This window comes from Oxyura jamaicensis, chromosome 1 (genome assembly GCF_011077185.1).
Source record: "Oxyura jamaicensis isolate SHBP4307 breed ruddy duck chromosome 1, BPBGC_Ojam_1.0, whole genome shotgun sequence".
Lineage (NCBI taxonomy): Eukaryota > Metazoa > Chordata > Aves > Anseriformes > Anatidae > Oxyura > Oxyura jamaicensis.
The window spans coordinates 22,508,886-22,531,092 of NC_048893.1; the positions used below are offsets into that span (position 1 = coordinate 22,508,886).

The 22,207-nt window shown below is 34.4% G+C and overlaps 1 protein-coding gene across 1 annotated transcript in view; it reads left to right on the plus strand.

Moving 5' to 3' along the window:
- POT1 (protection of telomeres 1) overlaps nucleotides 1–22,207 on the plus strand; it is a 74,589-nt gene that overhangs the window by 31,796 nt on the left and 20,586 nt on the right. Inside the window, exons 8-10 of the mRNA XM_035338247.1 lie at nucleotides 2,868–2,998; nucleotides 13,303–13,593; nucleotides 17,496–17,651. Coding sequence (XP_035194138.1) covers nucleotides 2,868–2,998; nucleotides 13,303–13,593; nucleotides 17,496–17,651 — 578 coding nt within the window. The remainder of the gene's footprint in view (nucleotides 1–2,867; nucleotides 2,999–13,302; nucleotides 13,594–17,495; nucleotides 17,652–22,207) is intronic.

Below are 22,207 nucleotides of genomic sequence, written 5' to 3' on the forward strand. Positions count from 1 at the left end.
GAAGGTATATTGTAGGAAAAAGGAGTTTAAAGAATGACATTTCTTACATTGTTTCCTCTGACACTGGGATGTGATTTAAATTCAGCAGTTCTGTTTCGAATTTGACTTACAATTTGTGCAGAAAAGTGAATTCAATCACTGAACTATAATTCTGCTTTGGAAAGCAGAAAGTAATTTTCACCTTCCTGCTAGAAAAGGAAAGACAGATGACTTTTTTTCACCTTCAGAAAGGACTTGCTGGATGAGGATTTCCTTAAAAGAAAATCCGTTTTATGCTTTGTTTTTGAAGACCTTTATTTTAACAATAGAAGTGATGTTTTGAGGTCATAGTGAAGAATGGAATTCTGTAATCACAGAAGTAGAGAACCTGTATTATGTAGAAGGTGTAAAGTATAATATTTTATAATTCTTTGGATAGGAAGAATATTGGTCTTTTGAGTATGGTAATCCACAGAAAGTACAAGTGTGTTGACTTTTTCCCCCTTAAATTGGCTGCTGTACATGTATGAAGATGACTAGGTTATATAATCACAGCAGCAAAGAGCAACAACAATTTTAATGCGGTTTTAGGTTACTTCAAATTTCTGTGTTGAATTATATCAATGCACCATAGTGTGTTGTCCTGTGTCTTCGCGGAGTTCTAAATCTGTGAATGATACATTTTTCTTCTTTATTTTGCCCCTATCACTGTGCATCTGAACAGTTATTACCCAGAGAAATAAAACAATCCCTCTTTGGATTGTAGTAGTATATGTTTGCAGTTTCATGCAGCTGTTGACTATGCTTTATTCACATCTGCTTACCCTAGCACAGCATGTCAGATTAGGTGATACGTGAAACTGACCTTGTGTCTTCTGTGGTAGTGTGAAAAAGAATGATGCTTAGCATCTTTGAAGTGCAACAGATTAGAATTTATCAAGTGTGTAAAAATATTTCAGAGGAAGAAACATCAATTTTTTGGAAATACTACAGTTTTTATTTCTGTAGGAAAATTTTGTATTTTCTTGGTAACTTCTTCATTGTATGGTTTCTTCTTGGTTTCTTCTTCATTGTATTTTTTTTTTTTTACACTTCTGCCATTCAAATCATTAGAGTATTTAAGCTTTTAATTTTAAATGGTGGTAAGATTTAACGATATATCTGCTGGAAACAGCAGTATATTTCTTTTGATGGCATAGTCAGTGTACATACAAGCATGTATTCTAATATAGTCTAACACATCCATCATCTTCAGGTTTGGGGAATCTTTCCCAGTGAGTTTATGTATGACAGTTGTGCCTTGCTATACGTTTTAGATAATACAAATCTGTCAGTTTTAGTAGACTGATAGTATTCTCTTTCTCAAAGCTGTCTAGTAACAATTATTTATGTTTCTGTGCTTGTACAAAATGAAAAATGGAGATTTTCTCAACTTCCTCTTAGTGTTACAACATCTTTGTTCAGTTCCTGAATGAGCAAACTCTGGTGTCATAATGATGTCATAATAATCATAATTGCTATCTTGTAGAATTATAGCTAAGGGGAGTTGTTTGCCTTTTTTTCCCTGTTCTAGAGTTGTAGGCAAAACAAACTTCACTTGGGGAATTTAATTCATTAGCAATTAACATAAACATTTAATTACCAATTCAGTTTTGAAGAAGAAAGAAGACAAGCATTTAAACATTTATGGAAGTCATCTTTCCTTCACCTTTCCTAGGCTTAATTTCACTCCAGACACATCTCCTTTTCCCTTCCTTGTCTTCACTCCCCTTTCATTTCAAAATTTAGAATTCAAATTGTATAAGTTTTTGTAAATGATTGAGTAGTGTTAATTTAATGCCTGAAAATTTTGATTTTTACTTGAGTATCTGTGCTTTCTTCAAGCCAAAATTGTGTGTACCTAAATGTATACTTAATAGTTGATATCAAGTTAAAAATAATAGGTTGTGATGTCGTTGCTCTATTTATCTGCTGAAAAAGTTGTGTTTTAGCCCTGAACTGTTAAGTTTCAGTAAATGCTAGTATAATAAGTATCCAAAAGAAAAACACTTTGTCACCTTGATTACCTATGACCAGATTTATAGATGTTTGGGGTTCTGAACATACAACTGAGTTGATATTGGTTGTTCGAAAAGTTCTCAGGAAGATTAACCAGCCACTGTACCATGAAAAATAAATTGCACTCTCACTTCATTTTACATTTATGAAATATCGAAACACACATGCTTCTGTAACCTGAAATGGAGTTTTGTTTTATGTCACCTGCAAATTCTGATCTATTCTGGGCAGTTTTGCTCTGACATATTTTGTCATACCTTGTTTTGAATTTGATTTTCTAGATCATTAATAAAAGTTCTGTTACAAAAGTTTACATTTAAAAGGACACATTTTAGTTTTTTACTATACTTTCTAACAATCACTGTGTGACTGTATCCTTGCAGAATATATCTTGCTTGTGTATTTTGGGTGAAGTTAAAAATGAGTAACTTATGCTTTAGTTTGCTCTTAGAACTTGTAGAACTCTTCAGAAGACATGTATTTTTGGAAAGGATTGGACAAGTAGGCATAACACATCTTCCCCTTTTTATAAAGTAATTGAAATCTGAAAAAATAGCATGTTTTTTGAAGACAGAAAAAGTTTTGTGTTTTCTTGGCTCAAAAACATGTCCTTAATCACCCGTTTCATTTTCAGATATTTGGGCTAATTATTTGCAAGATGGGCCAAACTTCAGTTGTTACACTGCTTTAACTATATTGACTTTGGAAGAGTTATACAGATCATAGCAGAAAAAAAATTGACCATACAGTTGCTCATCCCAACTTTACACCAGTGTACCAATAACTTCCATCATGTCTGTTACTCATTCAAACACTTTTATATTTTACAGATTATTGTTCAGTTGTAACGCTTGTGGACCAATCAAATGTGAAGTTAACGTGCACTCTTTTTAATGGAAATCTGGATTCTCTACCAAAAATTTACAAAATCGGAGATATTGTTCGATTTCATAGAATAAAGGTAGGTACTAGGTTTTTTGCTTTATTTCTAATGTGCTTTTTTTTTTTTTTTCAATTGCGGGGTTCCAGGGATATTTTAGCTTTTCATATTCTGAACTTCACATATGGAGATACTGAATGAAATAATCAAATGGTAAAAACTGAGCTGTGGTTCTGGTAGGGACCAAAACTGGAAATCCACTGTCAAATTTTAGAACAACAGCAATGACAAAGAAGCACTAATCTGGTATCCCTCTTTAAAAGAAAAAAAAAAAAAAAGTGCTAGAGGTGGTTATGTCAACTCCAAAATAATACTCTTTTTGTTTGAATTTTTGTTTAGCTTAGCTAGTTGGCAAAAAATAAGTGACAATGCTTGGAGATGAATAGAATTTAACTGACATAAACATGTACAATTCATTTCTCTTCAAATTATGGAGTTACTTGAGAGATTACTTCAGAGCTTCTCTAATGGAACAGTTTTTAGACCAGCTGTGGAAGTTAAGTGTAATATAAGTAAGTGGGATGTAGTGTCCCAGTTCCAGCTGCTTCTTTATGTGCTTTACCTAGTATTAATGTGCATCAATGTCCCTGAGAAAACTGTGTCAATAGCCCTGATACTGCTTCTGATGGATGTTTTTCTTATCTCTATAAAGAGGAACTGCAGTACAGAGACACTGATTGCTAGTCTTGTAATGCTGGACCATACTTAGTAAAAAGGTGATGAGTAATAACAAAGAAATTATTTTATCATATTACATACTGAAGTGCAAGATAACCATACATAATTAATTATCTTTTTTGTTGTACTTAAAATAAATCTATCAGAAAGGAGGAAATGTCCTGAAAAAAATCTGTTTTAAAAACAAACAAAACATATTCAAACACTCTAGAGGCAATTTAGGACTGTACAAAATAACAATGAAAGGGATAAAGATCAATAGTACCTGTATGTGAGTTTTGATGCGCTGTAGCAGACAAAAGGAAAAAAAAAAACATAGCAATAAACTTAAAAAGTGGCAAGGTTTATCCAGTGATGGAGATTAGTGCAACTGAGATTATTAGAAAGAGCTTGCTAAGTTTCAGAAACAGTCTTCAATTTTGAGACTTCATAATTAATGTATATAATAAATACTTAAAAATGAGAGAGAAACTAGATAACCCCTTCTGGGTTAGTATTAATCTTCCTTAAAGTCATGTTTGTGTATGATTAGAGTGGAATTAAGCTATATTTAGATTTTGAACCTTGTGTTGCTTATCCAGTACTTGAGGTGTGCTGCCAGTCTTGGAAGTTCATTGATTTGACTTTGGACAGAAAAGCGTAGTTAATTTCACATTCTTCTGAATCCCACAGGATAAGCATTACAAAGATGTACTGGTTTCTGAAACTCAGTGGAGGTAGAAATGTGTTTCTTGCTTCTGAAGTCAAGACTTGTTTTAAAAAAAAATATATATGGAAAAGAGGAGAAAGTAGACAGGAGGATGCTTAAAAGAATTGAAAAGAGTCGCACATGTGTGGTAGGTTAATAATGGATTATTTTTGAGATGTGGGGACTACAGGTTAAAAACTTCCATCTTCAGGGAAGTTGTGAATGCATCTCTGTTATGGAAGGCTAATAGTGTCTCAGCTCCACTATTTATCTTTCACTTCCTAATACAAGCTATTGATAAAGCAGATGTAAGAGAGAGCCTCGCTGTTTACCTGATTTAGGAACAAATTTTTGAGGATCATTCTAAAATGCTTCTCAACTTGTACTTCATCATTCTTCAAGACTGTTTTAATATTTAAAGGTATGTTCCAAGGTCAGTTAATGTCACATTTCTTTTCCATTGTAGCTGAGATGTTTAAGTGATTTCTAACCCTAACACTTCCAGCTGCCTACAATCCATATCCACTCATAAGCTGAAAGACAGATTGTCTGACTACTTTCTAACTTAAAATGATCTTAATCAACACTCATTTAATTTAAATCAGTGTCTTTTTCTGGACGGGGTTGACTACACCAGCCTAACAGTTACTTTGCAAGTTCTGTTACCAGATCTGAGCAGGTAAAAAGCTGGTGCAGAAGCTTGGTGCTTGGTGTTGGGAGTGAAGTGGAAGGGGTTAATGTAACTGGATGTGTGATTGCTGTGTTAACACAGTTTTCAGTTAAAAAAATAACTCTAATTAGAGCTCTAAATACAATGTCTGCAATTCCTCATTCACTCTCTTCTCCATTTGTCTCCAAGCCTTATCACCCTCTCTTAGTTTGCTGAATGAGAAGCAATTGAAGGTACCAGAGGCCATAGTCTGTCAGAGCTGTGCTTGCCAGTGAGGACAGATAGATATATACATATAAGGACTAAATATATATATAGACCTTACAGTGTGTATTCACATTTCTGTGTCCCAGATATGCTTTGAGAGACTCCCAAGCAGTTGACATGGATAGCAAACACATTTTAAAAATGACTGCTCCCTGCTACACTCTCAGCTGCTAATGAATAACTTCTGTTCATAGTAACACAGGTGTTGGCAAGGTCGTATGGTTGAGAGCTAATAATAACTTAAAGGAGAATATTCTGTTGTGGTTACTGTGGGTAGAGACTCATTTTATTTGCTCAGTATTTGTTCCATACAATGAAAATTTTAAAGTGTCTTGGTAACAGGATTGATTTTCCACTTTTAATTACATTTCTGTTAATATTTCTTGAAATGCATTTTCATGACCTCTTACGATGTCTCATGAATTGTAATACTTACTGCATTACAGTACTGTATTTGGGCCCTCAACCACAGTCAATGCTCTGCAGAGATGACAGTCTGGGGATTTGTTTTGCCCTCTGCCATAAAACTGTGGCCTGTGAACTAATCCTCTAGTTCCTCTTTATCTTTTGGCAAGGAAGGAATTATCTAAAGTGGATTTCTTTTCTTTTTTTTTTTTTGGTTATAATATCTTAGATGCTTATAATATCTTACACTTAATGCCTAATACTTAAGTTGTTAGAGGGAAGAGGAAGTTGTTAAGCTGTTAACTGACTAAATCTGCAATATTTTATTTATCCTCACTTGACTTGGAGTTTTGGCTTGTGTTCTGCCTTCTCTGTATTAGACAAACCCTGCCATGATGATAGAATTGTTCATTTCCTCTTTGACTTTTCTCTAGTATTGCTTATTACCTCTGAGTGATTCTCAAATAAGAATTTATTTCCACACTCCTAGTGAAGTGAATTAATACTTTACTTCTGATTTAATGTTTGTGGATTGGACAAAAGTGAGATTGAAATGAAGAACATTCTTTTTTAGGTTAGGTGTTCATCTTGTTTGGTTTACTCTGCTTCAGTTGTACCACGGAGTTGCTGTCTGGGATGTGTTCTGCTGACTCTGTTTTCAGAATACAGACCATTGTTGAGCACTTCATGTTTTCAAAACACCATATTCATTAACATCTAATTTGGCAATCGGTGCACAGTGCTTCTACTACTCAGAGCCTGTGTGATTCAAGTTGAATGCTTGGAATATGAACACCAAACAAGTGACCTTTCATTATAAACTTTGCTTATGTGACTTCCTTAGCATAATGCAATCACTATAACAATGCAATTACAAGGATCCAAGTCTTTACGTTTTGTCATAGTATTGCTACTATTACCTTCCTTTACTTTAATTCCTTGGCTTGTTTTGTACCTAGGCTCCAGTTGCTGCAACAAATGAAGCAGGAATCTTAAGGATGGCAGCTTCTTCATTACACAGCACTAATTCATCACCACTGCACTTATCAAGTCATGCACTGAGTAGGAAAATGTCCTGTAGAAAAATAGGGTAATTGAATGTGGTATCATAATAAGTGCACCATGAGCTGAATTGTGTTTGCACAGACAATGGTTACTGTGTCATTCCAGGACTTTGAAATGCTTATGGTTTATAATTTTAATGGTCTAACTTTGCAGTTAGATGAAGAAAAACTGCAAGAAAAATCCTTGTGATCAAATGCATATTCAGCTGTTTTAGACTATTTAGATTTACAATATAAACATATTGCTCCTTTGAGAAAGAGTACTTTATAGCCATCATCTATAGGTGTTTATTCCCTCTGTGTTGGCAGTAGAGTTATACTTGGGAATCTGAATATCAAGCATACAAGGTTTGGCTTTATAAATACAGAAGGATCGATCACACCTTTTTTTTTTAATATATATATATATATATATATATATATATATATATATATATTATTATTATCCCTACTGGTTCTGTCCTGTCTCCGTTCTTGAGCCTCACTCTCTTAGACCCAGTCATACTTATCATAGTACTTTCTCCATTAGGTTACTTGCCCTGATTTTTAAACCAGTCTGCCATTATTTCCAGGAGCAGTCTCACCTCTGTGCGTAGCTAGAGGTTTCCATGTCTCAAAGCATTCCTTCCTTTAGTTTAATTCAGTTTGCCCCATTTAAAGTTAGTTATCTGCTATCTCTTGCTATCTGGTACAATATGGAAAGCACTGACAGAGGGGCACAGATACATGTTCACTCCTTGTTCCTCGATGGCTCTGGCCATAGCTGCCAGATTGATAAGTGTAATGACAGAGGGAAAATCTGAAGCTTAGGTGTAGAACATAGTGAATGTTAAACTTAGGGAGAATTTTGCTGCCAAATTCTTAATGCCTTCTGAGGAAATACTGTTCAAATACAGAAATTTCGACACAGTTAGTTATGAGACTTTCTGCTAAAAAGTATGTGTTAAAGAACATATTGCTTGAGACAGTGAAATCCAGTTATCAAATTCTGGCTCTGAAGAGTGGCAATAATTTACATTTTTAGTAAGCGATTGTGAATTTCTTTTTAACACTGGAAAATGAACATCTTTTTGGAAATACTGGTATTATTCTTGCTTTTGGCTTCCTTTAAAAATTATGTAAAGCATTCAATTCACTTTGAAGTTTTGTTGAAGGTTAAATTAAAAACCAAGTATTTGTCCTGTAGTAAATAACATCAAGAAGTATTGACTGTAGACGGTGCTAGAGTTCTTCAACAATTAGATGTCTTAGAATTTTGCATGTTTTCTAAATTGTTTTCAAGTTACCTAATCTTATCTTAAGTACGTAGGAAATTTCCCAAAATACGTTAATTTATTACTTTACCAGAGTTTTCTCAAATATGCTGTGCCACTTTCTCTGAGGAGTATTTTTGAAGCAGTATCACAATGCCCGCTGTTTTTTTTTTAAATTATCAAAACAAAATATTTCAGCTAGTTTAAATATATATTCTTTGTATATACATTTTTTGTTCACAAAAATTATTATAACGTGTACATGTGAACTGGTAAATGAAACACAAATTATTGTTAATTGTTTAATTTGTGTTTAATTACTGCAGAAATTTCTGTTAATCATATTTTGAGCACATCAGCTCTCAGGAGTAGTAGAGGATAATTATATAACTAGGATATTAGGATTATAATTCTATGATCCAAATATCTGTATTTTTCAGATATTCATTAAAATTTATTTTGTTTCCATATGACTTTCCTTACTTCTCATCAGATGGTGCCTTCAGTTTTTGTAACTCATTTTCTTGTTATGACATTTAAACATGGTCAAGTTGGTTTAATTTAAATGAACATACAGGTTATTTATTGAGTTACTTCAAATTGATTCTGTTCTGTTGCTACCTCTCTCTCAATACAACTGGAGGTACATGTGTACTAGAATTACGTTATTAAAATTTGAGAAAATGTAATCAAGACACCATATTATCCGAACTTGTTTATTACACTGTGATGACTACACTTAATGTGAGAAAACCACTAAAAAATACAAGGAAATACTCAAAATTCATTTGGGTGCCTGTCTGACAGGGCACGTTTTTTATATAAACGGAATCAGTGACAACTTGAAAATTTTTATGAAGAAATTAATCTCTGGATCTGATTTGATGTTAAGATGCAGGTTCAGTTGTCTAGTATATTGTTGAGTAATAAGTTATTAAATTAGTAACAATTTTAAGGAATTTTTTTTGGTTTTATAGTACATGTCCATTTGCATGTTCCAGTGTGGGATTTATATCATTCAAATGCTCGATCTGCAACTTTGTTGGAGCTCGGAAGTATGTATTCCATGGGTGTGCTCATGTTTTTCCTACTCCATCCCCTCCCATTGTTATGCACTGCATGAGTCTCAGAATGGAAAGCAAATATTTCATGCTTCCAGGTTAGTTTCAAGCTTAAATTTACAGATTAGTTTTAAAAACTGTAGGACTGAAGTCATTCTGATGTTCCCAAGCCAGAAGAGGGCTAGTGAGAAACATGTCTAAAAGTCATATGCTAAATTTTTAGACTCTTCTTGCCCTTTGCAATTCCTAATAAAGCTCAAGAATTTCAACAGTTTTAGAACAGGAACAAATTGATGGGATTAGTTATCAATATCCTTGTAGGTGATGCTGGACTTACTTATGTCTTGTACTCTGTGGTTACAGTCTCTGAGACTGACAGATCATCATAGATCCAAGACTTTGGTTTTTGTCTAAGAAGCCCTTAGTACAAGGGAGTAACTCCCATTTAATAGAAAGCCAATTTCGGAATTAAATTGTTGAGGCTATTCAAACCCTAAAAGACTTCACCAAAATTCTTTTGGGATTTAGAACGACAGATAAGATAATAACATTTAACAGGAGAAAGCAACCTTTGTTTATAACCCATCACTGGTCACCTGGGAAGCAGTACTCATTGGGTGAACTCTGTAGTTTAATTCAAACAGGTCTGGAACCTGTGTTAGTCTTGGGTCAATGGCTCTTAAGATGCCATTCCATTCTGTGTTGGCTACCTGTGCAGCTAAAAATAGATTTTTTTTATAAATAAATAAACAAGAAAAGGAGCCCTAAAGAGAATCTCCATCCTTTATTAACGTGGAGGGAAATGCCCAGAGAAGGGCAATGAAGCTGGTAAAGGGTCTAGAGAACTAGTTTTATGAGTAGCTGGGGTTGGTTAGACTAGAGAAAAGGATGCTCAAGGGAAACTTTATTACACTCTACAATTGCCTTAAAGGAGGCTGTAGCAAGGTGGGTATTGGGCTTTTCTCCCAAGCACCAAGTGGTAAGATGAGAGGAAATGGCATCAAGTTGTGTCAGGAGATTTAGGTTGGGAATTTGAAGAAGCTTTTTTACTGAAAGGCTTATGCAGTTATGCAGTGTTGGAGTAGGCTGCCCAGGGAAGTGGTTGAGTCACCATCCCTGGCGATCTTGAAGAAACATGTAAATTTAAAACTTAGTAGCATGGTTTAGTGGTGGACTTCAGCACTAGGTTAAAGGTTGCATTAGATTATCTTAGAGGTCTTTTCCAACCTGAGTTATTCTATAATTCTATAAATAGGCTACATAAATAAGCGAACAAACTTTTTTGTTGTGACTTTGCTTTTCCATCAGGTCTCTGCTCCAGCTGTTCTAAACCATTTTTCGAGTTTATTAAGAACAAATCGGGATTTTGTGGTTCTCTTTGTGCACATACCCCAAGGTGCTGTATCTTTTTTTGTTGCTTGGAGTTCCACTTGAAATGTAATCCACGAGCAGGTGTTTTTCCTAAATTCCTACAGATCTTTTTAAACATTCAATACAGTCAAAATATATCATAATCCATGCTGGAAAACTACAGATCTTGAGTTGTCAAGACCTAGGATGGCAAAGGGAGTGTTTTGAAGGATGATTGCTGACTAAGAGTGATCTAGGGAGGCTAGGGAGGACAGGTGTCCAAGGGAGGCTGTGGAATCTCCATGCCTGAAGTTTTTCAAGGCTTAACTAGCCAAAGCCTGACTCAACACAGTGCTGACAATGGCTCTGACCTGGGAAAAAGATGGAACTTGTTGTTCCCTGAGGTCCTTTCTAACCAAAATTGCTGTTTCTGTGACTGGAGTGTACTTGGACAGTGTCCATGGTCTTTTTGGTACAGCCATCTGTAGTCCTGTCTAGACTTTCATAAAGCTTTTGCTGCTGAAGGTCTGTGATTTGACTCTGAGAAGGTGTCATGTTTTCTTTTGTTAGTGCTTATTTCTGTAAGTTACCTTCCTTGTATGTCAGGAGACTCCTGTTTTCATCGCACAATGGCATGTGCATATATACATCTGTTTAACTGAGGGCTATACATGCGTTTAACTAAGTTGTTCACCACAGCAACTGTAATTCTTGCAGGTATATTGTGCATAGATGATCTTGCTCACTTTCGCTAGTATCTCACATAAACTGATTGTACAGTTGAGAGGAGACAGGTTATAAACATTCCTGTCAAATACATCCTATCAGCAGTGTTACTGTCTCAAAAGACACTTTTGTTTAGCAAACTTTATTGCTGCCATCAATCTCATGGAATTTTTTAAATGATATCTTTCTGCCCAATGCCATCTTTGAAATCATAAAATAAATCCTAAAGGCCTCTAGAAATTACACAGTACCACATGGGGGGGGGGGGGGGGAGAATTGTTGTTTTATACAAAAGTCTCAGATTATTTCTGTTCCCAAAGTTAAATTCATTTGAAAATTGTGTGTGGAAAATACAACTCATTAACAGTATCGGTACTTAACTTGATCTGAAACTTATTTGGAGTGCCATAAAGAATCAATACTTGTCTATGAATTTTGTTCATCTACACTCCAGTGATTTCTCAACGCTTTCACAATGATTAATTTTTAAAGGACAAGTTCAGAGAATTTCTGTTGACAATCAGCTGTTCTATGGGTCTGACAACTTGCTAGCTTTGAAGAAGTGCTTCCTAACACATTTGACTTTTACTTTTTAGTTTCTTCTATTGTTCACTAAGTAAGGTTGTTGAATGCTCTATCTTTGAGGCCACTCAGTGGCTTCTCCATGTACACATACCTAAGTACATTTGGTTTTGCTTTAAATCATTGGTAATTTTCTCATCGTGGCACTTCACGTTTGCCTTCTTAAATATTTTATTTCCTTTCTTGTTTTATAACTTCCTTAACATTAACAGTGGCTGCAACTAAAATAGATCTATGAATTTGTCTCAGATAATGTCTTTGTGTTATAGTGGAACTTTTTTTTTTCCAGATCTTGGGTAATTCATCCTTGGAAGGAACTGGTTATGAAACTGTGTGCTTTCCTAATTTGTCCTGACTTCTGTCCTAATTCCAATCTTTCTTGTACTTTCAGTATTTAAACCTAAAGGTTAAAAGCCTAATCTTCACAAAGTTACAGTTAAGGAGAAGGTATGAATTGATGTGCTCCATTGGTCAGGCCTGAGATTCTTAACGCATTTATGCCTCTAGACAGAGTTGAGGTCAAAGCGGCAGAGATCAGAGTTCCTGTTACCAAGCTTGAACTTCTTTCCTTATGGATTCGCAATGTTTGTTTTATTTGCATCCTTTTATATCTCAGTGTGTTACAAAATCTAGGCCTAAGCATTGGCAGTGTTTAGAACTTCTGTTACCTTTCACATTCTGCGTTTTTAAATCAGTAGGATTTTCAGACATTTGAAAATTGAGTGGTAGAGACAAAATAGTTTGTCTCAAATGCTACATTAAAAAAAAAAAAAAGCCTTTCTGTTTTTTGTTGTTCTTTTTTTTGTCAGCTAATTTTAATTAGTGGTTCAAAACAGCAGGTTGAAAATCAAGTTTTGAGATTTCTCAATACTAAATCATGCAGTGCTGTGATACATAGATTTTGTAAGTATATATTTTTATTTTTTTAAGTGCAGGGAACAATAATACTGGACTAGATCCAGAAATGCTTCAGACTTCGAATGCTGTGTTTTATATCACAGCAGACACACAGCTAAATAAGCAGGATACAAGTGCAAAGCAGTAGACATCAGAGTAATTGTGAAAGCTATACCCATAATTAAAAGGATGAAAACTGGTCTCTGCTTACTTCGTAAACAAACAAACAAAAACAACCTTCTGGAACTGGGAAAGAAAATACCTATTTTTTTAGTATCAGGAAACAGGATCTATTGTGAGAGGCAGAAAACAAGAATCAGTAATACCTTTGCTCTGCCATTGCTCTTTAAAAAATATTTTTTCTCATGCCTCAGTTCCCCTGCCTGTAAAAGCAATACTAATGTGTTCCTTACAAAGACTTTGAGATTTATGAACAAAACACTTTGCACTGATACTTTATATTTACAGGTAGAGGTATTAGTCTATCTCTTAAACTGTTAGTGTTAGATTTTATTTTTGGCTTATACACTGCTTTCTTGTTAGTGTTTATTTGCTTTTTTGTTTTTATTTTGACTCCTTTTTCCTACTGACACCAGGAACAAAAATGATCAATGATCTTTATACACATGATAAAATAGAAACAGTGAATTATGACCATTTTTTTTTCTTTATGTTTTGTTCTAGATCAGAGAATACAATGGACAGATGCAGGGAATTACCAGTGCAGGATTTGCATCCTTGACATTTGATGGAACTGTAGGAGCACCAGTAGTTCCTCGAACCTCTAGTAAAGCGTACACTTTTGTGGATGAAGAACAAAAAACAGTAGAAGAATTACGTATTTGGGCAGCCAGTAATCTTTCCATCTCTGAACCAGCAGCAAAACTGTCTGGTGTTCGACCAATGCTGTTCTTTGATCTCACTTGCCAGCTGGTGGGGAAGGCAAAAGTGGATGGATCTTCTTTTCTTCTAAAGGTAGATTTATTTTCTTGAATTTGTTATAATGTTATGTGGATAAATATGTAGAGGCTAAGTAAATGTATGATCCTTTACTCTTCTATTTCTATGAAAACAAAGCAGAAATCTCAGTTCTTTTTAAAGTTGCTCATATAATTTATTTCTTTAGAGAGTGTTTTAAGATGCATTGATATGTATGGTAGTTTCCACAAACATGTAAGTAAATAGTGTAGGATTTCTTGAATAATACTGTTAGTTTTGAAATTGAACCTTGTTTTTTAGTCAGTAGCAATTATTACTCGTTTTTCTAGATCTACAGGATATAATTAATGCGGTATGTAGCATTCTCTTGAGCTCTAGGTAACTTCTTTTAGTTATGTATAAACACTTTGGGGATCAGTGCCTAATGAAAGTACAAAATGTTGAAATGCCACACAACTGGAAAGTACCTTCCATGGAGTGATCCTTAACATCAGCTAAATAAATATAAACTAGATCTCCATATCTTTCCTGTTTTATCTCCCTATGGATCCGCCTGATGTTATTCTGAAACACCTCTGTATTTCTTCTCAGTATTTTAAGTTGATTGTTAAAATGTGAGTGGTGAACAGCCTGTTATATAGTCATAAAATGGAAAATAACATTATTCCTTGGTACTGCTGCATTAAATGTTGCTACAATATTTTTAGAAACAGCACATTGTATTTTTCCTTTACTGAAGCAGCAAAGTTTTTTTTTCATGCAGAGCAATGAATGCACTACACAGAAAGAAACCTTGTGTCATCCTATAACATGTTTTGCAGCTGTTAAAAGTATTTCCATTTAACTGTCTCTTGTGAAATGGTTGTCATGACACTCAGTAAAATTTCGGAACTCTGTGGACTAATTGTCGTTCATTACTAAGTATATATTCAGCACTGAAGGACCCTTTGCAAGGACAGAGCCAAGTGCTTTCTTAAGTTATTAATATTTATTTACCCTCTTTTGTGTGTTGTAAGCTCTAAAGTCTATTTTGTCAATTTTGTATAGTGATGAGAATAACTTGAGGGCTGGGGATTGTCTAGACACGACAGTAAATTAATGAAATACAGTAGCACTACTTCAGTTTCTCTGATACTGATTCCTTGTCAGTGTCCTTTTTTTAGCATATGAAAATGTTAAATACTTAAATCTGCATTAAAATGCATCACAAAAACTATGGTAGATTAACATCGATATGCTATTGCTCCCTTCAAACAGGCCAGAGTCCTTTCCTTATATATCAAATGTTGGTCATGCTGTAAGAGAAGCCTTTTATAAAACTTGTAGACAGAAGTCTGGTTATTTTGTTGATTCACTAAACAAAGAAACAAAACACCACCGGCTCAAGTGGATTGATCATTAAATATTATATATTATTAAATTTCTGTTCTTAGTTTTTATAACTGATTTAAATTTGCAATGTCACTCCAAGTATATTGCTTGTTTTAGTGGTTAGTAATACAGCAAAATGTAATGAGGATTTAAATCATTGAACTCAAATAAGTAGTGTGGTATTGATTCAAATGTAACTGAAATGACTTCCAGGGATTTTGTGCATCACCCATAGCATAACCTTTAATATTCGACTTGGTAAATGACTTGGTCTCCTCAGTCTGACGTGGCATGAAGACTGAATAACTTATCTTACAAAGGTAGGAAGGAGGTGCTTACTTCTTTCTGAGAATTTTGTTTTCAAACCAATGGAGACCTCATGCTGGAAATGCTGCTGTTACTTATACCTTTCATAAGAGTTTTACTATTATTATTTTCTTCTGTCTATCAGTTGTCCGTGTTAAGCTAAGTCTAAGTCACACAATTAGCATATTCTGCCTAAGAGACGTAATGAGTCAGGACAGCAGGCTTCATCATGTCTCTCTGATTTCAGCATCTTGCATGGTGATCAGAGGCCATCACTAACTATTCTGCAATACCAGTCTGTTAATGGCTAGTAATGGAACCATTTGCTGTTTCTTATCCAGAGTACATTTGATTATTGTTGGAAAATGTGAAGGCACAGGGATAGCTGTTCATAACTGTGGCATTAGCAGTTACAGAGAGATTAATAGAAAGTCATAGCTACTGTATTTTCATCCACAATTTGAGTGAAGCTGGTAAGTTCCTGATGTATCTGTGCTCTTATTTGTGTAATTAAAAAGACAAAACAACATACCTCTCTAAGGATTTTTTTAATTTTTTTTGTTATTTTTATTTTTTGTCCAGAGAGTCTACAGGCTTAGAAATTCTTCCAAAAATGCCCTGACACCAGACACATTAGTTCCTCTTGCAAAGGACTAAAGCTGAATAAGTCGACCTTGGACCTGACAAGGCGCATTGAAGTTAATTCAATCATTTTGTAAGATCCCATCTGTTAAGTGTAGAACTACAATTATGTCAAATAAAGCCAGTTGAAAAATAATAAGAAACTTGACAAACCTGAAGTTCTTCACTCTGTCAAAGCGACTATTTTCATAAATACAAAATATAAATACTAAATTTCATAAACACTAAATCTGTAGTTCTCTAGTTCAGCTTCAGGAAAGCTTGGCTAATTCAAGCAATGGGTAGCATCTCATTCAAAGCTGGTTTTAAATATTTCATGGTAAAGGATCAGAAAATAATAGGCTTTTTTTTCCCCTTTTAAATCTCTGGCAGCATGTACCACCTCATTATCAGGGTCCTTCAGAATACACTCTTATTTAAAGAATGTTAATTTGATGTTATGGGTGTTATGGGTCATTTTCGCTGTAAACAGTTTTCCCTTTTATCTTTTGATTTGGGATGAGTTTTTCAGCCATGAGTTATTCTCGGTGCGTTTACACATGGCTTTGCTGCTGCTTAGATCTTTTCCTGTGGGTCCTTTGATCCACAGTAGTTAAGCATTCAGAAAGGGGTAGAAACCCTTTAAAAATTAACCTTCAGAGTCTTCATCTTACCCCTCCTTCTCCCCTTCTCACCCACAGTGCTGTTTTCATGATACCAAAGATGATAGGAACTATCTCAAAATTAGCTTCTGTTGGACCAATATGCATGAGTTCCTATGAAATGCATTTTGGTCTCACAACCTCAAATGCTTCTAGATTTATTTTTCTGTACTAATACTTAAGAGCATTATTTCTGTTGTTGCCTTTGAGAAGAGTGTATCTTTAGGAATTTCCAGCTTGGGAAAGAAACTATAGCTTAAAGAATATATTGTAAGGGGCCAGCACTGAAAGTTTAACGTTAAGTAGAAAGGTTATGGTTGCGAAGTGCTAAGTCTGTTATTACCTGTTTTTCTTTTTTTCTTTTTCATAATTTTGGTAGCTCAAACATAATTCTATTGAAATTTCGCTACTTAAGTGTATGTCATGAACTTAGCTTTAGGGAACCAATTTTTAGAATCCTAATTATTAAGTATATGTTAAATACTGATGCTTTTCTGATCTGTTCTGCATAACTAGCAGTGTAGACTGATGTAGGAAATCATTAGTAATTAATGGAGCATGTGTTGCGTACTGAGGTTTCACATTCTGGAGCTGGAATGTTCAAAAAAAAACCAGCGATAATTAAAATGTTAAATATAGGCAGTTATGCATGCAGTAAATTCTAACGGATGTATCTGCTGGATAAACAGTTGAGGTTTTGCTAGCACTTTTTTTTTTTTTTTAATTTTAAGAAAACCAGGTTTTTAACATTTAATTATGTTCTGTGTGGAGGTTATTTTATACTCTGTAAAGAAGGAAAAAAGTCCCGTAAAATTTAATTGCAGTCATTTAAGAACTTTAGAACATATACTCGAGTTAAAATTTCTTATTGTTAGACTCTTTTTATTCAAACAACAGATTAAAGAAACGCAAAACATTATTTAAAATGTTCAATCTAAAGTCTTTAGAGCATATTGAAATGGTTGACTTTCATTGCAGGTATGGGATGGCACAAAATGTCCCTACCCAACATGGAGGGTACCTATAGAAACGAGAGACCTGGAAGGAGAAAAAGTTCTTCTTCATCGGCTGCGAAATCTAACAGCGGATATTCTAGTTTATGACAACCACGTACCACTGGCAAAATCACTCAAGGTAATGTAGTTCGGTGTTTCTAGCTGTCATTTTGTGGCCTATTTTCTGCTTAAACTCACTTCAGAGAATGTATCAATTCAGTTCTGTTCTAAATTAGTTTCAAATATTATTTTTTATCTTTCAGTGTATTCCCCATACCTTTGATTTGAATGCAAAATTCCTTCGTGTGTAAAATAGCCTCATTACCCTAGAATTTCCATGAAAAAAAATCTTCCAATTAAGCAGTTCTTTACAGTCATTGTAGTATCGTATTTAATCCTGTGGACATAATGCATTCAGAAAATGTATTCTGTGCTTCAGAAGTATTTTTTTAAAATGATATAAAGTGGGGTTAAACGTGTAGTCCCATTAAAGGCCTGTAATTCTGAAGTCAATAAAGGATTTTATCTGTTCTATAAACTTCTGCAATTTGCAATGCTATCTTCATTTAGTGGGTCAGTAATGTTGATTATGCGTAGAGAAAACAACATAATTAAACATTTGATCTTCAGCAATACTGCCATCTTGCTTCTAAATACAGTAAATTAGCAAAAATTACATCTTTCATTTTGTCTTTACTTCTGTATCCAAGCATTGTTTTTAAGATAGTGCTTACCAGAAAATAAATGCAAATTGTAAACAATTGTTGTCTCAAGCTATCAGCAGATATGACATCGATTTTAATGCATAGTGCCCAGTCATAAGTAAATGACAGAAAGCAAAGTAACTTTCCTTCAAGTAAGAATTCATAACAAAACTTATGGAATTATTTCATTGCTTACGGGTTATCTTCCAGAATTTTTCTTTTGCTTACTGTTCTCATCTATCAACACTCATAAATGCTGATGTTCCAATGAAGCATTATGTTTTGAAAATTAAGGGGGGGAATGATGAATATTAATTAAAATTGATAAAATTAATTAAACAAGAATTAATCCCATCTATATTCAGGAATTCCTATTGAATAAGTGCTACATGTCTTCATCAGTTCTTTCCATTTCTTTGCTTCCTGTATGCCCTTTCTTACTTACCTGTAAAGCATCTGTGCTTTTGTTGGATATTGCATTGTGTAGCAGAGGTTCTAATGTCAAAATAAACTGTTTAGAAACCTGTCTTGACCTACTGAGCAGCACAGGCATTGTTTTTCTCCTTCTGGCTACGTCCAATGTCACGGAGTTTTCAGTAATGAAAACTGCAGAAGTTTTATTTTTTTTCCCCTCATTTTTAGTGAATTGTCTTAGTAGAGTTATTGAAAAAAAGATGCTGATACCCTACCAGTTAGACTTCAGAAAGATTTATTGAGTTTACATTGCAATTTGTGCAATTAATTTCATTTCACAGAAAAATCTAAAGATAATGAGATTTTTGGGACTCCTTATAAAATTGAAGCTTTAATAAAAGGTTTATTTTTAAATACTAGTGGAGATCATGACACACTAAGAAAATTAATTAAAATACTGCTTATTAATCTGCATATTTTTATTACTTCATACAGGGTCTTGTTATGCAAATATTAAAAAAATCATTTATGTGGAAGTATTAAACTGGAGGGAATTGAGTGTGTATGCATGTGCGCCTTCCTGAGTGTAAACACAAGAACAGTGTGGCCAGAAACTGTGTACTAAATGATCTGCCAGTTTATGGTTTCAGAAACAGTAAAAGCACACTGTTTTTGAGCCATCTCTCCTGCATTTGAAAGGAGGTTGGAATGGCCTTTTTATTGTAAATTGTTGAGGAGCTGTTAGGTTACACGCCCGTGTTGTCATGTATTATTTGCAGTGATAGTTGCAGCTCTGAAATGAGATGTTTTATGTAGGAACAATCTGCTTTATGCAGCCAAGAAGGGCCAACTAAAAAAAAAATATCTTATAATTGTATCTGTAGGTAAATGCTCACACAGGGAAGCTCTGAGTAACCACTACACAGTCTAGAGAAGCTGTGTGACTTATTACAGTCAATTGATAGCAAATCCTAGCCTGTGCTGCAGGCATTTGTTAAAAGCTCCTTCTTTGTGTTGTCTGTCCAGAGAACGTTGAAGATTTGAGCATTTTATCCCTTTTCACCAGTCAAATAATATTTACAAATCTCTATGAAGAGAACCTAGTAATTTCAAAGGTATGCTGCAGCTGATACTGCAAGTAGACTTTTTGCAACCTATATTTGCTGGCCTTCTTCCCCTGGTAAAAATTGTGGCTTTTCAGCATTTGTTGCCTTAGCAGAACACAGAATTTTCAGAAATCTCATCTCTGAAATAGATTGTTTCCTGGGACATAAAAGCATTAACAGAACTACAGCTAAGCAGAGGGAATAGTGTTCACTTCATTTTTCCAGAATTGTCCTCTTCCTGTGACTACCCTTGGTACGTGAGGTTTTCCCGTTTTTGTAGGAATCCCAGCCTGCAGCCAGCTCTCCAGAGTACAGTTGCTCCCTGTAGGTTGCAGTTTGTTGTTGTTCAGATTTTCTTCCAGATTTCCCAGGAGTCCTTAAGATACGATTCAAAAAAAAAAAAAAAAAAAGTCTGTGACATGGATTTCTCCATCTGGGGTATTCTGGTAGATACTGAATGCCACGATAAGCATCAGAGGTCCATCAGTGCACTGTAGGAGTCCAGCTGTCCGCATCTGGTTAGAGATTTCCTTCATGTACAGTTATTCAGTGGATATGTGGTACCGTGCATTCCCCTCATGGGTTAATATAATCTTTTTTTTACTGTGTATTTTCTAGTTAGTATAATCAAAATAGTTAACCCTGAGCATGCCCAAGGTCCTAGTCTTTAGTGTCTTAACGTTTCGTATTGTTATGTCTTCAGGTGCAAAATTTGAATATTTTCTGTTGTTCTTCCAGCTGTACACAATCTGAAGTCTTTTTTGATGGTATTATTGTCTGAGTCACACTTCTAACCTGTAACTTCGAGTTGCTTGGCTATAATATCTAGTTTCATATTTTTCAGGCTGAGGTGCAGGATTCCTTAGACCTGTGTATATTTTCTTTACTTGTATTAATTAAAAAGAACAAAAAACAAACCCTCCAAAAATCCCCCAACCCATTTATTGGATTTAAGTTGCCTTTTTTTAATTCCTTGGTGCAACCTGAGGTCCTTGGGACCACACCTAAAAACTGTGGAAGTGCTTCTTGTCATTTGCAAAAAGTTGTGTATAATTTACTTAGTAAAATTTGAGTGCTGATATGAAAATGATCACAAAGAAATCACTTTGAATATTATCAGCCATAAAATAGGCATAAAAGTCAGCATAGATTGATTTGGTTAAGTGATTTCTGTAGATAAACTCTTGTCACAAGTGTTTTTGTGTCCAAACGTAAATATTTAACTACCTTGAGAAAAGACCTTTTAGAATTAATCAGTGTATTAAATATGAATGCAACCCTTTATGTTTTGAAGGAATTATAAGAATTTGCTATGCTAAAAAGTGTTTTATTTTGAAGTTGTCTAATTACAGGGAACTGTGACGTCTTAAAATTTTCTTTGGCTTTGTTATCTGTTTAAAATAGGCATATTTGAATTGTACTGCAATTAGGATGTTAGTGTATTTTAGAGTGCTGCCAGAAATGCGTTGTTATTGTTTTAATTTAATTTTAAATCAATTTGCTTTCAATAAGGTAGGTAGGTACTTCATAAATAAAATTCTATCAACTAAAGAGTTGCTTTTGTACTAAATTTGAATAATGGCTCTCTAAATCATGTTGTTGTTTTTTTTGCTTTAATGTAGATTATAATTTTGTCTCAGTCAAGTATATAATGTATACTTGATCTACAGGCATTCAGTAAACAGCAGAAACACGGGAACATACTTAGCCTTAACACCCAGCGCAGTTGTTCACCGCTGTAAAGAGTAAGCAATGCTGCCTCCCAAAGGAATTCATGGAAATTGCAAGTCTGTCTTGCACAGTCGGATCTGTTGCTTTATGTTGACATTTATACCTTCCTGATGATTTCAGTATTTGGCAATGGTGATTGTAATGCATCTCTGAAGTACAGTTACGAGTGATATTAAAATATATAAAAATAATAACGTTTTCAGAAGTGATCTAATAAAACGCATATGGAGAAAGCAATGTTTTTGTAGTGATCATAAATTTGGGGAAGTTGAGTGTTGCACTAAAACATGTAATTCATTGGACTTTTTGCATGAATTTCAGCACACAATTTTAGAAGGCAAAGTCAACATTTTACATTCTTGCCTTCTTGGCTCTCCTCTACCACATGTTAGTAACATTAAATACTTACTTTTTTCGTACAGTGTTTTTGAAAGAAAAAAAACCTTATTTCTGCTCATATACAAATTGCTCTTGGAAAAAAAAAAGTAGATTGACAATAATGTATTGATATAAGGTTATTTGATAGGCAGAACATAGATAAGAACCTAAAAGGCTGTTTATCCAAAAACATTTGTCATAGTTATCTGTTTAGTTTTATAATGTCTGTCCCTTGCATTTTGTTTTATTCAACGTAGTTAAATGAAATTGAGCATCTGAAAAGAGAATAAATAAATACATAAATAAAAATGCTCCAGATAAGCCTCTTAACCACCATCTAAATGTGCAAGTTGTCCTGTTGA